The sequence below is a fragment of the Camarhynchus parvulus genome, chromosome 2, assembly GCF_901933205.1.
Source record: "Camarhynchus parvulus chromosome 2, STF_HiC, whole genome shotgun sequence".
NCBI lineage: Eukaryota > Metazoa > Chordata > Aves > Passeriformes > Thraupidae > Camarhynchus > Camarhynchus parvulus.
The window spans coordinates 138837602-138857708 of record NC_044572.1 but is presented as its reverse complement, the minus strand read 5'-3'; the positions used below and the strand labels follow the sequence as shown (position 1 = coordinate 138857708).

At 41.3% G+C, this 20107-nt stretch overlaps 1 protein-coding gene across 1 annotated transcript in view; it reads left to right on the top strand.

The window, feature by feature from the left end:
• Positions 1-20107, top strand: part of SNTB1 (syntrophin beta 1) — a 113055-nt gene that overhangs the window by 69726 nt on the left and 23222 nt on the right. Inside the window, exon 3 of the mRNA XM_030971102.1 lies at positions 1395-1602. Within this exon, the coding sequence (XP_030826962.1) occupies positions 1395-1602 (208 nt within the window). The remainder of the gene's footprint in view (positions 1-1394; positions 1603-20107) is intronic.

Below are 20107 nucleotides of genomic sequence, written 5' to 3'. Positions count from 1 at the left end.
CATGAAACCAGGGATCCTTCCTCTCTGAGCCCTGGAGAGCTGTGCAGATCAAGTCACCCTCTGTTCTGGATTCTGCTGTGGTTTAACCAAATAATTAAAACCTCTTAATTGTTAGTTAAGCTCCAGATTGCTGGATTTAGTAATTGCACAACAAATATTTGCATTACAGTTCTGTTTTGAACTTCAACCTGAATAAATTCCACTGAACTAATTAATTTTCTGCTGCAGAAAGGCGTCATTGTGTGTCCCAGAGCCTGGGCAGGCATACACAGGACAGAAGTACATGCTTAGGCTCAGATCCCAGGTTGAATTTGGGAGGGTAACATTTGGAGCTGTCACTGTACTTTTATAATAAAAAAGCACAAATGTGATACAGAGTTGAGTGATGGGCAATGACCAGGGCTTTGTTTTATAATTGCTACATAAAGATAAAACAGGCTATTACTTTGTGGGTTATTTACCAGATGTTCAAGTAAAATGGCCCACAAAGCTATAAAGAGCACACAAAGCCCCACTAATAACTAATAACTTCACTAAGAACAGAGCTGAAATAGCTGCAGCTGCCTGTCAAAGCACTTTTGTTGTTGCTGTTAGCAAAGGTGTTGGCACAGCTCCCATTACCGCAATGAACAGGGTTCATTTTCCTGAAAACTGTGTTCAGTTGTGCTTTTCAAACCACAGTGGAAACCACAGGATAGTCCAGTAGGAATGTTTTCTTTGAAACAGAACTCATTTCCTTCTACGGGAGTTTGAAAATCTGTAAAAGGTACCTGCCAGCAGCAATCATATGATTGTTGTTAGCACTTTCTTGCAGCCACTGTTAGCAGGATCCAAATGGAGCATTGAGGATGCTGGTAACTCCTGGAGAAGGCCAGTTGTGCCAGGCCTGTGTTAATGTGTAGTGGTATCACTGAAACCACAGAACAATCCTAGGAAAATTCCTCTGTTTGGGGATGATTTTCATTTATCTCTGCATGGATAAAATAAACACACTGAAAAACTCTGGTTGTGCCATGATAACCAGCTAAGGAAAGCAGCAGCTTATCCCTGGCTTCGCCAGAGTCATCTTCCATGCAGTCTGTGGTTCTGGGCAGTGTCCATGTCAGTGCATGTTCCTCTTGCCTCTGTATTCTAAACTCCTATTGACATGCTGTATGTGAGGTTGCATCAGCACTGGCAAATCCCTTTCTCAAGGATGTTATCATAATGCCAGTAGAGACCTGGCTTCAGTTAAGATGATCCTACTCTGTTCAGGTGTTTTAAAGGTAAGTTTTTAGTGCTAGGTCTCAATATTAGTATCCTTTTTAACTCATTGCATTCACTAAATGAGGTAATAAATTTAGCTGCCTATTAGTATATGAATGAACATAATGTTTTTCCCCCCATTTTTCTAGAATTATTGAAGTTCATTCACCTGATGCCAAGCACACCGTGGTGCTCAGGAGTAAGGATTCAGCTACAGCCCAGGCCTGGTTCAATGCCATCCACTCCAGTGTCAATGAGCTCATCCCCAGGGTGATTGCAGAGGTCAGAGACCAGCTGGGTAAAACAGGGATTGCTGGAAGTCGAGAGATTAGGCATCTAGGCTGGCTTGCAGAAAAGGTAATGAAAACACTCTTATTTTCATTTCTAAGCTCTCTATCTCTTATTCTCTGTTCCTGAATTCAGCCTTGTCTGGAAGTAGAGAGACTAACTGAGATTCTGGGGTTTGATTTACCTTTCTTTGGAGACCTTTCTTTTCTTAACGTGCCAATTTTTGTGCTTTAAAAAAATCAAGCAGAAAACTGTGACGTCCCCATAGTCTTTGCTTCTACATGCCAATTAACAAAGACTTTCCTGGGAATCAAAAAGTCTCAGGTTCAAAGATGGGACATGAGTCACAAAAACTGACACCAGCTCTTGAGTTCACTTGCTGTTACATTTCCCATCATGTATATGAGTTATCACCTTTGACTCCCAGTTTGGGAAGTACTTACTTGGTCCATAGGCCACCCCTCTGCTGTGCCTGGCCTCTGGAGCTGGGCATGATCTGGAGCCTCCCATAAAGGCCGGGAGATGGTTGAATTGTAACCCTTCATTTGAGCTGAGCATCCTATCAGGCTGAGCTTGCAATTGTACCTCTTGCCCACATTTCAAAGTTTGAGTCTTAAAATGTTTCATGTGCAGAGAAAAGCTGGTGTTCTGTTCGAGAGTAGTTTGGGATCTGTTGATCTGTGGAGAGACAATCCATGAATGCACAGGGGTGGTGTCTGTATTAGATGATCTGATTTTAAATCAGTAGTCTCAGAATTCATTTTAGGCACTGATAACTGATAAGTGTGGATTTGCTATGGTAGCAGTGTTAGAATTGTGCCTAGAAAGAATTCCCATCCATCTGCTGCCTGGGCAGTCATTCAGAACATCTCTGCCCCTCCAGCTGGGGGGTGTGGAAAGATGGTCACTGTGTGCACACTGCCCTTTCAACCTGTGCATCCAGCACAGATGTGCAAACCTGACTGTAACTGCCCTGAAAAAAAATACTGTATGTTTGATCTCTTTTTGGGATTTTGTAGATGAAAATATGGAATCCACAGGCCCAGGTGCTGTATTTCTATCTAGTTTCCTTTAAAAAGGCACACCATTAATTTTTAGCAAAACATGGGTCACTCTACACCACTTGCAGTGACACAAAGATTGCCAAGCCTTTCAGGCCGGTTTTGTATCTTTTCCTGTCCCTCCCTCCAAGCTCACTGAGTGGGAACAACAGCACAACTCTTTGACTTAGTGCTGTAGAAAATGTAAAAGTTTGGGGGAATAATTTGGGATTAAAACACCAAGGGATTGGTAAGTGAATTTTAGCAGTATTAAATTGTACAGCCATGAGATCTTTAATTTTGTTTTCTTTTTTGTATTTCTTACTTATAAAAAGCTGAACATAAGGGGCTTTTCCTGTTGCAAAATGCTTTCCTCTGAAAGGGTGACTGTTCTGTAGTAGATCATAGAGATCTTTTAAGTACAATATCCAGAGATCATCTTAAGTGGACACATGGCTCCTGGTTTATGCATTTCCTCTTCTTAGAGTTAATACACAATATCCCATTCAAATGGTTCTCTCTTTCTCCTTTTTTCTTTTCTTTTTTTTATTTTTCTTCTCTTTCCCCTTATGGGCTGAAATCTTATTTTGTATTGCTCAATATGGACCATTTTGAGGTCTTTCTAAATTTAGTGGTAGAACTTGTTTTGCCTTTGTTAGGGTCATGATTGGCTCTGTGCATGTTCCAGTGTATTTATGGTGGCTGTTACCAAGAATTAGACTTGAGAGATTTGCAGTGACAAATTTGCTTGTTACTGAAAAGGCAACCTGTTTTTTTCTCTAAAAACCATCCAGAACTGTGCAGTAGTAACAGAGTGATATGAAAAGTTTCCACCTTTCTCTCCTGTTGGAGACCTATTGAAAAGTAGAGGAAATCCCTACATGTGGCAGAATGTGATGTGAAATTCTCTTTATTCTTACTGGACTGTGGGCTGTACAGCCTGGCTGGAAGAGATAACCTGCATATACTGTGTATATGCCAGCTGTTTGTATATTGATTCAGAGGAGGTGGTCAAGGCAGCTGAGGGACACACAGACCAGAGATGCTCCTTGTGAAGAAACTTGGATTTGTTAGTGGGAAGAGATTGAATCATGCAGTGATTTATGGAGGTGCCTGTGAATACCAGTGTGGTTCTTCGACTCTGCCTGGATGCCAGGTGCCCACCAAAGCTGCTGTATCACTCTCCTCTTCAGCTGGACAGGAGAGAGAAAACAAAAGGCTTGTGACTTCAGATAAGGGTAGGGAAATATAATTCACCTAATACCATCATGGGCTAAACAGATTCAACTTGGGGAAAAATTAATTGAGTTTATTACCAAAAAACAGAGGAGGGTAATGAGAAAATAAAACCAAATCTTAAAAAACCCTTTCCCCTACCCCTCCCTTCTTCCTTTGTGGTTTTCTCTACCTTTCTCCCCTCCCTGTGGCACAAGTGGACCGGAATGGGGTTGTGGTCAGTTCATCACATCTTGTCTCTGCTGCTCCTTCCTCCTCAGGGGAGGACTCCTCATTCTGCTCCCCTGTTTCAGGGTGGGGTCCCTCCCACAGGAGCCAGTCTTCCAGGAGCTTCTCCAACATGAGTCCTTCCCATGGGAGCAGTTCCTCACAAGCTGCTCCAGTGGGGGTCCCCAGCAGCATCACAGGTCCTGCCTGCTCCAGGAGGGGCTCCTCTCTCCACAGGGCCGCCAGTCCTGCCAGGAGCCAGCTCCAGCGTGGGCTTCCCACAGGGTCACAAAAGCATCTTAGACCCTAACTTTGGAGACAACTTTTATTATGTTATTTATATAGCAAATCCTTAAAGTGAATTCTCAGCAAAATGGGAAAACTGTGAGCTGAATTCCTCTGCTTGTTTGGGGAATGCAAAATGTAATCCCATGGAAATTTCACTGTAATTTGCTGTGATTACTCTGAGCTTCAATTAAGCTATTTCCTGGTTTGATATTTTTTATATGACTCTGCTCTAAACTTAGCTCTAAACTTCAACTTACATGACATTACAAAAATAGATTCATTAGGGGAGCCTCCCTCAGGTGGGTAACATTAAAATAAATAGTAGGTTATCTAAGATACTAAGCCATTGCATGCTAACAGGATTCTACCACCTTAACTGAACTTCCCTGTGAGGAAAGCACTAAACTTGTGGTCTTCAACCTGAAACTTCCATTTTGCAATTCCACCTTCAGGTTCCTGGTGGGCAGTGAGGGTCTGTCTGCTGGTAAATAGAGAGCTCTGCATCACTTTAAGAAAGCAAATGTTCTCTGTGGCCTTCTTACAGGCAAGGAGAAAAACAGCCAGAAGCAATCATTAGAGATGCCATCTTCCCTGTGTTATTAAGGAAGTAGCCTTGTCCTGACCTTGGCCTTATGAGGAAGGTTTCTAAAGCTGACCAAGGATTAGGGAGTTGCATTAGTCACAAGCATCCTAAAACTTCTCTGTAACTAAGAGAAATACCAAGTGCTGGTTTGTAATGAGGTGTGTGCGCTCCTCATCACTTTGTGTTTCCTGTATTTGGCTTTTCCCTTCAGCAAGACCTGTGCATTTAACAGCCCTGCAAAGCATGAGGGAATAGTTCCATGTGGGTTTTAATCTTTCCGGGTCTTGTCTTTTTATAATGTTCCCTGTAAAGATACTTTTAGCAACCAAATAAAAAAAAGAAGTTAGTAATGTCGTCTAAATTGAAGAGCTTTTCCAAATCTGTATTGTTTCTGCTCCTCCAGAAACACTTTCAATCCTTGTAAAAATGTCTTCCCCACCTTTCCTCCCCCCGTCTTTTTAATACTTCTGCACATCCCATGACTTACAGAGGAGCTGAAACAGGCATGGTTGCTCTTCTCCTTACACTTACCCATCTACCACTGAGTTCCTTCATGAGGAGCAAATTCTGCTCTGAACTGAAGAGCTGAAACACTGAGGAAATGGTGGTTTATTTTATCACTCTGAAACATTTGCTGCAATAGAGAAAAATATTGTTGGCAAAAGCTTTATCTAAATTTTTTCCTCTTTAAATGCAAACACAAAAAGGTGTTCTGGCAAAAGGGGTTTTGTGAAGGTAGCTTTTGCCAATTCAGCAGTCAGCTGCACAAGCAAAAGCATGACTGGCTTCAGGGGCAGCTGGAACTGCAGCCAGGCGCCAGCATCAAGCTGGGTCGGTTAAGAAAAAGACCCAAAACGAAATAAAACCCTGAGCTGTGCATCTCTCTCTGTCCTCACTGTGCCAGTGATACTTGTCATGTAGGCTTGGAAGAAAGAAAAAGCACTTCTGCAGCCAGAGACTGTTCTCCTTTCCGGATGTCAAATGTCTTACAGGCAGTGGACTTCTTAAAATTATCTGAAAGCTCCTTTGAGAAACTTAAAAATAGGAATTCCTGCAAGTTGCCTTTTAGAATGTTAATTTTTGAAGCTGCAGAAAAAGTGACCTTCTGGGCTTTTCTCACTAGATCTTAACCCCAGCACTTGGTGCCTGTTCATGTTGCTCTGCCTGTGCAGGGTGAGGGTGTTGCTGCTTCTACAAATCTGATGTGGGTTTCAGAGGGGAGGAAAGACCTGAGGGGAAATAACCAAAGCAGCATGGTGAACCAGAGTTGTTTTTCAGCTCCTGACACTATCTCTGAAATGAAAAGTGTGTTAATATATTACAGGCTGTTCCGTCTCCTCAAACCTTAGATAACCATATCATTGTGTTAGTGCTGAAGTGCAAGGCATGTCACAGCAGAGTGATCGTCAGTATCAAGCTGTATATTGCAGTATTACATTTATCTCCCTGCTCTCACTCTAATTCACAGGAGCTAGTGATAACAGGAAAATTGTGAGACGTGCAAGCTGTCCAAACAAGATTTAGGCAGATGACATGAGTGTGTATTTGAGGTTATTTTTCTTCCCCAGTATGAAATGAAAATGTTACCATTTCCTTAAGAAGCATGTTCACAGGTTAGCAAAATAAGTAGACAGCAACAGAACCGTGTTGTTATTCTCATCACAGACAAATGAGTTTTCAACGAAAGGGAGATCTTTAGTTAAAAAATTTTATATAATGTCCAAATTGTAAAAGTGAGCTTAGGATGTCTTTGCATGAGAAATCCACCAGCCCACCACGAAGTTAAAACATTTTGCCATTATTTAACATTATGTGTTCAATGTTATCTGATTTTATTCATTTGTATCTGACTTTTAACCACCTTCCTATGAAGCACAGCATCTGCTAGGCAGCATTTTAAAAAATGTGGCGTGGCTGTGTCTGCGGTTGCAGCTGCCACTGTTCCCCTTAGCGCTCCCAGCTCTTCATCATGGTGGTGGCAGTTCTGGTAGAAAAGTCATTACTTTTGGAGGGACACCATTAATTTTCTGCAGGTTTTGTGACAGTGGCAAATCCCAGTGCAAGACAAGTAATGAGAACCTGTGGCAAGGAGGAGGGGATTGGGAAACTGCTGCTTCATTAGGCCGTCTGTCCCTGTTTCTCTGGGGTGGCTGCACAGTCTGAACCAGCAGCATTTTCAGGAATAAAATCCAGGTTATACTAATCCCCAGGTCTCTCTTCTGTGGCTGGAAAGTACCTGTGCATGTTTAGGCTGAGCCTACAGCAAGCTTTGGGTTATACTATGTGTTAAGTCAGTACAAATAAATATATGATTTAATCAGATAAATAAACTGAAAAATGGTTGTTTGCTAAAAATACTATTACTATTCCTGAAATGCCTAACTTGGAAGGGATTTACAGACAAGTTTGGAAATACTACCCACCTATAATATACAGGAAGAAGAGCAAGGCAACTTGGTCCTGCTCTCCTGTTTTTTGTGGTTAAGGAAGGATGCAATTTCTCATATCGATAATATATATCTGGTCATAATCTTAAAATTGACCTGACCTTTTAGAGATTACACATACCTCAAATGGAAAGCCTTCTCTGTGTCCTAAATTAGAAATTGCACTTTTAAGTACCAGCTAATGACTTGCTGTGGAGCACTTATATCCAAATGAAGAATTCTGGTTTTGCCCTGTGTCACTTAACCTTGCAGCTTATTAATTCCGGAATTTATTTGTTTGCTTTGTAAAACAGCAGAACAGAGTTCTTAATGACATTAACAGTCTTCATTATCTGGGGTAACGATCAGCCTGTTCTTAGGAAAGACGTAAACCTGAAATAGCATGAAGAGTAATTTCCTCTCCAAGCTTCAGTGAGGTTCCTCCACAGGCCATTTGTACCAGCAGTGACTTCGTTCTCTCCTTGCTTTCAGTGCCTTCAGTAAATGGCTGTAGTAAGGGAAACTCAGGCTGAAAACAGCCTTTTCATTCACTGTATTGTTTTAAAGGCTTTGCCTTTATCTGTAACACCCATGGTATTTCTTCCCAGATGAGCAAATAATAAAATTAAGTGAAGTGCTCATTGCAAAGGGATTGGAAAGAAGAATAGGTGTAAGTAAATAATGAAAAATTATAGGAGTATGGTGGTAAATGCATGAAGGGCCTGAAATCAAAAGTCTGTATTTCTGCAGTACAGTTGGTTGTTGTAGTGAAGGAAAACCCCTCTATCAGATAATTAGAGAGCATAGTTAAATAGTGAGTGAGCACTGTGTGCCTGTGGTAGCCTTCAGGTATTAAATTATTCTTGCAGAAGTTGAGCTGCAGTGTGAACTGGGCCCTGCATATCCCCTTGCCCTTCCCATGAGGGCTGGATTATTCTGGTCAGATCCCAGCAGAGGTAATCACATCCTTCCTGCTCTCCCTCTGCCTCAGCTTTGATCCGACTGTCCTTGCAGATGACTTAGCTTTCTCCATAAAATACAGCATGTGTCTATCAGTGTTCCTATGAACCCCAGGAACGATGAGAAAATTCCTTTTTATAATTATTCCTCTCCACAGAGTTTAAATAACTTCTCCCTCCCTGCATCAGGAAGAATTCTGAGCCCGAGGTGTGGCTGCTGCTCTGTCAGCTCTTCCTGCACAGGCAGGGGACACCAGCCCCAGGCAGGACCCACATGGCTCTGCTGGGACAGGGAGCTCTGCAGATCTCTGCTCAGCAAACCAGGTAGGGCTTGACGGGAAATGCTGGGCTCTAGCTTGAAAGGAGGGAGAGGATGCTGAAAGGAAATGGGGAGTTCACTGCCTTCCTGAGATTGGAGCTGTTTCTCTTGGATTCTCCAACAGAACAGGGTGGTAGCTGTGGGACCACATCCTAGTGTGGTCTGGAGCACATCCTGATGTGGTTCTGAGCACTGGCTTCTTTGCACTGTGTGTCTGCCACGGCATGAATACTTAACTCTTTGTTCTAGATAACCCAAACTGGAACTGCTGTTTGGCTAGGTTGGGTTTTGCTGGACAAGGAGCTCTCTAGATTTTGATAGTTGAGGTATTTTCTTCCTAGATTTTGCTAAATTTTCAGGTTGTTGGGCCTTTCCATCTTTTGCCTTGGCAGTTGCTGTTGTTCTGTCCAAAAGGGTCTGGCTCCTCTTGTGCATGTGCTGGGTCATCTCACCTTTTGGGGCTGTACAGGTTTGAAAGTCTCTGTTTGAACATATTTGCAGTACAGTTCATTTGGAAAAAAAGAAAAAAACCGGCAAAGATACAGGTGTGATGTGAAGGAAGACTTTGATCCCCTTTATTCAGAAGCTGGGGAAAAGATTCCTTTTTTCTCTCAGCCTCTGACAGAAAATATTGCAAGAAAGATAGTGAAGGAATTGGAGGCAGTGATGCTCTTTGGTATTCAAATGTGATTTAAATGCAACATGAACCTCCTTTATAAAACACATTGCATAGGGAGCAGAGACCTCTTCTGAACCCCTGTCCAGCCCTGCTGTCAGTGGGGAGTGGAGGGTGGCCCTCCTAATTGTTTTAAGTGCTTAAGTGCCAAAACAAGTGATCAGCTTCTGCCCCAGTGTGTTTCTGCCTCCTCTCACCGGTGCAAGCAGGGTGCCAGCAGTGGTGGGTTAGGAAAGGGGAGCTCCTGTTCTTGCCCAGCTGTGGGATGCAGGGTGGGAGAAACCAGACCAGCACAATGGTTGAGGGAGGTGTGGAGCTCATCCTGGGCATTTGGAGATGCTGTGGAGTGGTTATTCGGGGTGAGGAAGCTGCCATTAAGGCAATAGTTTGGGGCAAACTCAGCTGAAACGAAGAGCAAGGCAAATGCATCTGAGCAATAGGAAAGCTCTGAGCACTGACCCCACTGACCGCAGCCCCGAGCAGCGCTGGGGACACCCTTCAGCCCCTGGATGCCACTTCACTCCCAGGGGACAAGCAGACATGCTTACATCCCAGGGCTGGGCCACCCTGAGAACACAGCCCTGCAGTGTGGGGGTGCTGGCAAACACTGTTTTGCAAGAGCTGTGCCCTTGCACTCTGTTTGCTCATTTCTCTGCATTTTTCTGCTTACAGGCTGCATTTTAGAAGTGTAAAAAGAAAGGGATTGTCTGTCTTAGAGAATTCTGGATTTTTCAGGCATTAAGTTCCCATCAAGCTGCATTTTCAATGTTCAAAGTTACCGGATTCTCATTTGCTCGTTTTGTCTCCTGAAGTTAAAAATCCCCTTCAGGGGAATGGGGGGGACCATTAGGGGAGTGTTGACCTTCAGGCTTTACCCTGGGTGAATTCCTGTCACCCCAGTCATTGTTTCTTTGGGTTTTTTTTTCTAGCATAACAATAATCCTATTTCAGCTTTTTGATTAATGGCATGAATAAATAGATCAGAAAGCCGCAGAACTGGCCATAAAAAAGCCTCTTTGCTCTGCAGTCCTTCTCCCCCCCGGCCCCTCAGCTGATCCCCAGAGAAAACTTCTGGCAAAAGTAGAGCTATTCTTAGTCAAAATACCCTAATTTAGAGGGAAACATTTGGATTTTTTCCTCTCTTTTTGCATATTATTGCCCTACCACACTCACCCACTCAGCTTGCAGTCAGAGCAGTGCTACCTCCCCCCACAAGTGCTTTTAGGACAGATGAGCTGGTTAATGTTGCAGGGCTGCTGTGGAAGAGCAGAGTGGCACTGCTGGTACAAGCAGGAGCAATATATGCCTTGAAAGCTGCTTTGTCAAACTGTTAACAGAGAGAAATAAACAGATTTTCCAGCTATATCTTGAGGAGAAGTTGTGTTCTCTATTGGAAAGAGGGATTGACCTTTAGAAGAATAAGAGAGTTTTAAAAGAACAGTGAAGCAGAAAAAGTTCCATGCGTTACAATTTTTGGTATGGCAAGACATTCACTCAGTGCCTACTCTACAAATCCAGTTCAATTTTAATGCTCAACTTCTGGTTGTGTAAGAAATTCTTAAGACTAATAATACCAGCCTTTTGCCTTATTATGAAATCCTGTAAAAATAAAATTATACTCCATAATACCATGAGAACCCTTACAAAAATGTGCCATTAGACAATTATATTGCAACACAGCAACTCTGTAGACTGCAGGGAAATATTTCTCATACAGTCTAGTTGTTATATCAATAATATTTTCAACACCCTTTGTTATTGAGGAAAAAAGAACATGCTGATACCATATGTAAAATAGCATATTTTGAAGTTCTGATTTCAGGGCTTGACTGTAGCAAAAGTGCTTGAGTATTGGTGAAATCCTTGTAAGAACTGTACTTGAAACAAATCCACAATTGAAAGGGTTTCATTTATCATTCCTCTTCTCTCTCCCACTCTTAAATTAATGATTGTTTTATGTTAGTTATTTTAAGATGGGAAATGTTATGACAACAGAGTTTTAACATTAAAAAAAATATTGGTGATAAAAAAAATCCTTTTATTCCCTTTACTCCAGATTCTTCAGTTCCAAAGATTTATTTCTGCCTGCAGAATTACCCTCTCTTCTTAAGTGGACAGTAATTGATAGTGCACATCACGATAATTAGTCTAATGAGTCTCCTAAACCCCAAGCCCCACAGCTATCTTTAAGCTCCACATTGTCTTTACTGTAACGTAAAAAAGCTTTAGGAAAAGACTGAAAAGAAATTTGATATTGAGGGAGCCATGTCCTCTCCAAGGGGTTTCCTCTACTCATTTTTAATGAGGCCCATATTAGTTGTCATTTGTACCTTCCCTGATGAATAGTTTGGAAGAAAAGCTTTCTCCGTGCACAGCGAAATTCGTGCCAAGTTGCTGACCTTTGCTTTTGGTGAGACCTCATTTGAGTCTGAGTCTCAAGCCCAAACATATTGTTGGATCAATCACGTTGATTTTTGGCTCAGATAGTGATGCAGGACTAATGAGTTGTGCTGTGTACACATTAACCTCAGACCTGGAGCGCCGACGGCAGCCTCAGAGCAGAACGCGCTGGGGCTGCGGGAAAGACATTCCGTGCTGGCATCTTAATAGAGGGAGACAGTAACAACACTAGGGCAGTATCACAGGTTCACTGCTTGTGGGATGTAGGATTTAATCAAAGCTGGAAAAACAAACTGCCTTCTGTTCTGTTTGGGAAAAAAAACTCGCCTCAGTACCATAAAGGTGCTTTATGAAGTGTGAAATAGAGAGGAAAGCCTGAATGTTTAAACAGCAAGACAATGATTCTACTACCAAAAGGGAATCTGCTTCGGGGAACAGCCTTTGAATAAAATTAGATTTAACCTTGTCAGAGCTTACCATCCAATGACTATAATGGCACTGCAAGGAATTTGGGAGCATTAAGGCATTTTTTTTATTAGTAAATACTTTTTTAACAATACTTTAGCAAAGTTCTCCTTTATTCATAAGTAAAATTCTTAAGACCAATTGTTGAATTACTGCAAACAGCCAGCATCCCTTGTTTAGAAGGAAGGTGTTTCTGGTCATTTCCAAAAGCAACACTTCCCTCAAAGAACAAGATTTTGACCTCATTTTACAATTGTAAATCCAGGGAGAGACAGTATTTCATGAATCATCCTTATGGAGAGATAGACAAAACTCCCAACATGCACAATATCCTTGTACCGACTGCTTTCCTCACTTGAAGGATTAGGAAAGGAAGGAAGGATTACTCAATGACTAGTACAAAAGCAACATTTTCAATTTTAATTTCAATGTATGCTCCAAACAATCACATTTAAGGGAGAGAGAAATAGAGACAGAATAAATTTGATTTCTGCAGATCACACACAGTTTTCTATCATTCTCTTTGTGCAATGAAAACTGATCAATAAGGCTGAAAGACCATTACTGCTTCAAATAGAAAATCCAGTGAAATCAAATGGAAAAACCCAAAGTCCACAGAGATCCAGTCTTTGGTGTTAGACTTTGGAAGCAAGATGGGAAACAGCTGAAAGGGACAGGGTGAGAAGGGGGTAGAAATATCCAAAACAGGACCTGCTAGAAGAGCAAAGCCCTCTACAGGTGTGAGAAGCTGCCCCATTGAGTATTGCTGTGGCACTGCTGGAAGGACATTCTGGCTTGTACAGTGAGCCTGTTCAATAGTCAGGGTGCAAAAAGGGGATCTGGAGCCAAAGTGCATTATGTCTGAAGGACATATGTCTGGGGGTTTGGACCTTCTGTTCTCAATGTAGTCACATTGAAGACAAATGGACTTGCCAAAGGTTTTTTCATATGTTTCTGGATTCCCTGAGTTTCAGGTGTTCCTGCAGTACCAGTAGCCCTGCTGAAAGGAAGCACCTGGGTTTTAATTACTAATGACTATTAGCTGCAGTGAAGATTCCTGAAACTGTGTGAACACATCATGTTATTCTTGGAGCTTTTTTTGTTTATACATTTCTGCTGAGCAAATGCTGCTGTACAAACATTCATTTGTTGATCTTGTGCTGAAAATAGTCGCAGACATTGGCCAGAGTATCTGCCAAAGTGTAGTGTAGCTATAGCTGCTTTTTTGTACTTCATGCTGGAAATGCCAGTGATGTTTATGGACGTGGCTCTAAAAGGTTCACTTTGAGGAGAAGCCTGCTATGGGAATAGAAGCTCACCTGTTTGTTTGTGGAATGAAAAGCTTATACATTATTATGAAGTAAATAGTTTATGGTGTTGTCTCTGGCTTCTGTCACCCTGGGAAATTCAGTGCAAAGCTCTTCAGTTTGGGGAATACATTAAAACTTCATGTTTAAGCATATACATGTATTCATTCCACATAAGAAGTGCTTTTTATTGCTATGTTCTTTGGATCCCTGAATCCCAGAGCTACAGCATACACTAATACTCTCCCACATAAATTTTCAAAACAGAGCTTTAAATCTGCTTGCCCAAAACTGTAGGCATGTGTTAACAAGGCAAAGGCAACTGGAAGAAATGGAAGAAGCTGGAAGTGTTGCAAAGAGGAGCAGATTGGAAAGGGGTTGCACAGCTTAAATGGGGCAGTGTGAGAACCTTTTATGTGATGCTTTTGTCTGGTTTTGTGGGTTTTGGGAAGGCTGGCTATTGAGGATGAGCTGACTTGATGTTGGATTCTTCCTTTGCTGTTTGAAATGAGAAAGAGAGCAGCTCAGGTTCTGGGGGTGGTTGTTGTGGCTAATAACATAATAATAATAATTATTTTAGTATTAAAGTGCCCAGGGTATAGCCAAAGCTGGAATGCCATGGTGTGAGATTGCAGCTGAAGTAGGACCAGTAGGAGCAGACCCTGCTCCAACTCTAACCATGTGAGTGTGCAAGAAGAGGAAGAAGGAGACATGGGACAAAACATCTGATATGTCTCTGCTGTGATTTTTGTTCTCTGGGACATAAGCCAGATGGATGCATGCAGAAAGACAATTAGAGCTGGGGGAAAGGAAGGAGTGGAATAGCACTGCAAGAGCTTGGAAGATTCTGAGCTAGGGGAGCCTGGAGGAAGTGACAGTGGAAGGAGCAGATGATGAATAGATGAACTGCAGAGAGCTCTGGGTACAGACAGGTGTACAAAATGTTGAGTGGCTTGGAAGGTATTGAAATCTTCTCTACTGGCAAAAATATGACCAGCCTTCTCTGAACCTTTCATAGTCACATCAGATTAACTCTTCATAGCTGCAAGAAGACTTCAAAGAGAGGAATGTTAGCTCCTCTCTCTTACTTTCCTTCAGATTGGACTCACTTTGCACTCAGCAAAGGTCATGTACATCATCAGTTTCTGTTAGCCTGGATACATCAAGTAAAACTTCAGTCTCTGCCCTCTTCAAATAACTTGAAACAGCGGCTTGGATATTTGCAAGTGCAAGCAGAAGGAATTGGTTGTGGTTACAGGATCACATTCAAGTGAGTGAACAGTTTTGAAAAACAGTGACAAGGAGGCAACCACTAACTGATAATGGTTACACACCTGTAGCCCTGTGTGGACCTGCAAAGTGGTTCACAGTTTTGGAAGCAATAGCATTACAGGCGGTTGTGCTAAGAAATTAATTATAAGAATACCAGTCTCAGAGGTAACAGAGATCTCAGACTGCTTTTCTTCCAGGGAAGCAAATAGCCATTATGTTGCCTTGTGTGAGCCCCAGACATTATCAGCTTAGTGCCCAGGATTCCAGCAGCAGCAAAGGTTATATGCATGTGCAGATAACAGCAAATGAAGTTTGCTCCAGATCTCCTCGTTCTCTTTCCCTTCTATCTCTCTGCAGCTCAGCCTCACCATCCCCATCACTGACTGCCCCTGCCTCTGATGCTGGCTGGGCTATCTGAGCATGCCTGCTGTCTCAGGATGTGCTTTTGAATAAATGGTGCATTTAAAGGGGTACTAGTTATATGCATGAAAATGTTGTAATAGCTAGCCTGATTTCCATCTGGCATAATTTAGGAGTAAATCCATTGACGTCAGTAGAACTGAAAGGATATAAATATAATTGAAGTCAGACCCTATATTTTTAAGGTTAAGCCTAAAAAAACACTGTAACTTGCTCTCCCTCCTCTCCCCTCAAATCTTTTCTCTTTCAAGTTCTGTCACAAATTTAAATGTCTTAATTAAGATTTCATCTGTTTCTGCCCAGTTCAGTCAAGGATCTGTCAGTAAAGAATTTTAGGAGATGCAGAGGTAAAGCTCTCCTGACCCCCTGCCTATCTTTAGAAAATCTCAATGGCTGCTGGTTCTGAAAAACTGTGGCAGCAGTTGTTCTTTTCTGCCTTGGTCAGTTGTGTCAAGCTGTGTATCTGTAGCTATGTTTAGTTCAGAGCACAAACATGAGGCAGAAATGGAAGCTTTTTGGCAAGCAAAGAACGTGATTTTCAACCTATTCACACAGAATCGTGTTAATTAATAGATTGTTTTCTGACAAATAGTTAATTGTGCCTTGCTGTTTTCCATATGGCTAAGGAAATAAAAAAGTCAAAGAGGACAGGGTATTTAAAAATGCAGAAATTTTGGTATGAAACTGCTGATATGATAGCCAGTGCAATCCCATTTGCTCTACTTCTAAAACTGGTTATGTGAATATTAGCATGAAACTATGTAAAGAAATACAGAGTTCCCAATTTTCTTTTTGCAGTGTTACTCAACTAGATTACTTAAGATTTTTTCTACCAATATATGAGATGTACACCAGGGCAGACTACAAAAGAAATTTCAACAAATAGACAAATACTTATCTCTGTTGTAGGAATAAAAACAAGAGAAATAATTCATAAAATTTGCTAGTGAAACTTTCCTTTAGGGCAAGTATATTTCTAACACCAAGGGTGGGTGGAATTAGGTGTAGTCACTTGGTAATATCCACACTTGTTTGCCTTCTTGGAGTTTCCACTTTGTTGTAGTTGCAGAAGTTACAGCAACTCTGGGATGTTCAAGTCATCCTCAGCCAGCTCATACTGTAAATGCCTGGCACTTGCTGGCTGGGGTGATTTATTAGCCCACAGCAGGAAAGAAACTTCCATTGATCAAATCAGTTGGTTTGTGAGATCGTATGTCTCTTGTGCCAAAAATAATTTCTCTTTGGATAGGTGATATGTTTGTTAAGAGATCTGAAAGTCTAATGCTGTTACCAGGAAGTTCTTTATTTTATTAAATTATGTATCTCAGGGTTATTTCTTAAATCTGAAACCTTAATTTCTCATCCTGGCTCCGCAGGTAGATAACTTGTAGCATGCAATCTGGTTATACTAACTTTGGAGATTAACTTTATTTGTCCCAAGTTTTTTTTTAGGATGTTCAGTTCTCAGTACAATTTTCTGAAAGTAGTTTAATGCTGTAATTATTTTAAAACTATGAAACACTGACAATTAGAACAGATAGAGAGCATTAACTTTAAAAATTACATAGTTTACAGTATGTAATTTGCTGATATTTGTGGGATTTAGTTCTGTAGATTGATGGCCCTAATTGTGTATTTTAAAGTAATCTAGATGAAATAACATGGCACAGCACTAACGCCATTTGTCCTGTGTGGCTAATTTAAAGCTCAGCATAGGTAACTGCCAAGTAGAATATTCTTTGTCTTCCTTATGTTCAATATTCATAATTTCTATTAACACATGGCCTTCAATATTTGCTTCTTTTTTTTTCTTTTTTTTGGTAGATAGTAGATTAATTAAAAGAGTTGTTGCTGTAAACGCCTGGGCTGTGATCTTGCCTGGTCTTGTAATGTAAACAGTATCAGATCTGGGAAAGGCGTGCCTCTTGGGAAGTGGCAGCTCATATCCTGACTATAGGTGGCAACCTCATAGCTTGAATATGTTTACTTTAGGGATATTTCTTTGTCTGCATCTTCTGAAATAAATAGGGTTTATGAAAGTTGAGCTCTCGTTTTTATTGTATGTTCCTAGCCACAGAGAAAAGCTTGAAACTATGGAATGTCAGCAAAGCAAAAAGGCTTGATGTATCAGCAAGAATTAAAAATGTATTTTAAATACCAGGCAAACCTCAGACTGATTTTTGAGCTCCAATTGACATCCCCAAGGGAAATTTGGCTGACTACAGTTGATAACAGTGGTTTCCTATTAAAGCTGGCTTGCCAGTTATTTTTGCATCATTAGGGATGTGTGTGTTTCTTCATGTGCCTCACAGCTAGTGGTGACAGCTGTCCAGCAAATCAGAGACCAGTGACAAACTGCAGTTATCCTCTAGCTCTGAACTTGCTCTCCTGCATTCTTCCCACTTACCCATTTCCTCTGTGACCATTGCTCTCCTGGAATTACTTTGTCAGGGTTACAGTAAAGATCATCTTAAAACTACTTTTAGCTAAAAAAGCAAATTCAAGTTTTCTGTTAGTCTCTCAAGAATGTAAAGATACCTGAACTTACAGTAACCCCAGGACCACAGTGGATGTGCTCCAGTATGGACAAAGATTTCCTAATGGTGAAACTGGCCTAGGACTACAGTAGAGTCATTGAGGATTTGTGTCAGGAAAGTTTTTAAAAAGCAGGCTAGACAAATCTTGGGAACCAAGGCTGTCCTCCCCTGAGCAGTGTTCCTGTTTCAAGTCATCTAGGAGGTTCCTGGAGTGACACAGCTGGAGAAGCAGCCAGCACAGGAAGGCGCCTGACTGGACCTGTTGTTTGGGAATGGAGAAGGACTGGTGTGATGTGATGATATGATGTGATGTGATGGCTGGAGGCTGTCTTGGGCACAGTGATCACAAAATGAGTTTTCAGTTTTTGGAGAAATAAGGAGGGGGGTCAGCAAAACTAATAGCGTGGGCTTTTGGAGGGCAGACCTTCATCTGTTTGGGAGACTGCTTCAGAGAATCCCTGGGGAAGCAGCCCTCGAGGGCAGAGGAGTCCAGGAAGGCTGGACAGTGTTCAGGAAGGGAATCCTAAAGGCACAGGAGCAGACCCTCTCTGTGTGCTGAAAGATGAGCTGGTGGGGATAAAGATGAGCCTGGCTGAATGGGGAGCTTTGACTGGAACTCAGGACAAAAAGTAGTGTTTATGACCTTTGGAAGATGGGATGGGGAACTCAGGAAGACTAAAGGATGTTGTAAGGTTATGCAGGGATAAAACTACAAGGGTGAAAGCCCATGTAGAACCTAACCTGGCTGCTGTGGTAAAAGACAATAAAAAATGTTCCTATAAATACATCAGCAAAAAAAAGGAAGGCTAAGGAGAATCTCCAGCCCTTATTGGAGGTGGGGGGACACACAGTAACAAAGAATGAGGAAACAGCTGAGGTATTTAAAGCATTCTTTGCCTCAGTCTTTAATGGTAAGACCAGTTGTTCTTTGAGTACCAAGCCCCCTGAACGGGGTTAACAGTTGGAATTTATGCTCTTAGAGGTCTTTTCCAACTAAAACAGTTCTCTGTTTCTAGGGTTCTATGATTCTATCTTCAGCTCTCTTTCTATGAATCCAAGCGTTCATATTTCTGAACCAGTGACTGGCTTGGATTGATTTCTGCCTTCCTTCCGGAAGACAGAAAAATTCCATGCTCAGTTTTTCAGTGGGGAAAGTGGCACTTTTGGTTAGATACCATTTGTCTTCTGTACAGATTCCATAGAAAACGAACAAATTGCAAATCAAACAGAACTCTCTGAAAGGGCAAAGATTTTAAATTCAGTTTTGACTTCATTAAGTAGTGAAAGAAAGTGAATTGGATATTAAATGGAATAGCTGTTCATTTCTTACTGGCACCCTGGAATCCACTCATGCCAGGATCCACCAGGAAGACCTGCTGGATGGTCTCCCAGCTCTCCATGCTGTCTGCCAAGGTGCAGCAAACTGAATACCTCTCTGGTGAACAGAAGTCTCTCAGAGCCAGCTCACCTGTCTTTCTGAGGAAAAAAAATAATCCTGCCTATCAGAAAATGTTGGATATGGTAAATCAAAATGAAAAGTGCAGGTTTAAGTTTCTCCCTCTCCCTCCCCCCCACAAAAAACCCCCAAAAGCAGGTATGTTGCTTGAGTTTCTTAGGTAGCTTGTGGAGGTCTGTCCTAATGATGGAGGTACAGACTTTGTAACCATTTTTGAAAAAGGTTTCAGATAATCAAATGGCTTTGATGCTGACAACTAGGTAAATAAATAGATCAGAAAAAAAGACAAGTAGAAATTTTTTGGTGATAAATCTCAATAAGTAGATTTGGATTCCAAATTGTGACTAATTTTCACCAAATTTTTCATACATCTGTGGCTGCTCCACATTATTTCAAAATTAAGTGAAATTTTTAAGAATTCAAATTGAATTTTTGTTGTTTTTTTTTTAGTAAGGCTTCCAAATATTTCTCAACATGCTCAAAACTCCAGTTGATGAAGCATAGTATACAGATTTTTAAACTGTTTTTTGAATTCACTCATTTGCTCGAGGTTATTAGTTGCAGCCTATCAGTATTATTTACTGTTGATCAATGACACACAGACTGAAATGACACAGTATTCTGGATTATCCTCCAGACAATGTAATAACAATGAGAACAAAACATGTTGTTCTCTCTCTATTGCTCCCCTACTATTTTTTCTTCCAGTGCTTGTGATTTATTATGACCCTTGAGTAAAGTAGTCAAATCTGTCAGTCTTCCAAAGGTACCAAGCATGATGGGCCATTATTTCTGAGACTGAATATTAGGGAAGACAATGTGGTAGACAAAAGCACAGACATCTCCTGGGACAGATTTCAGTAGCTATAGTTTTAATGTAGACATTGATGATTACCTGCCCTTCACCAAATAGACACTGTAATAATTTCAAATTGCATTTTTCTTGTTTCAGCCATCATTAAAAACTGCAAGCTGCTTTCAAA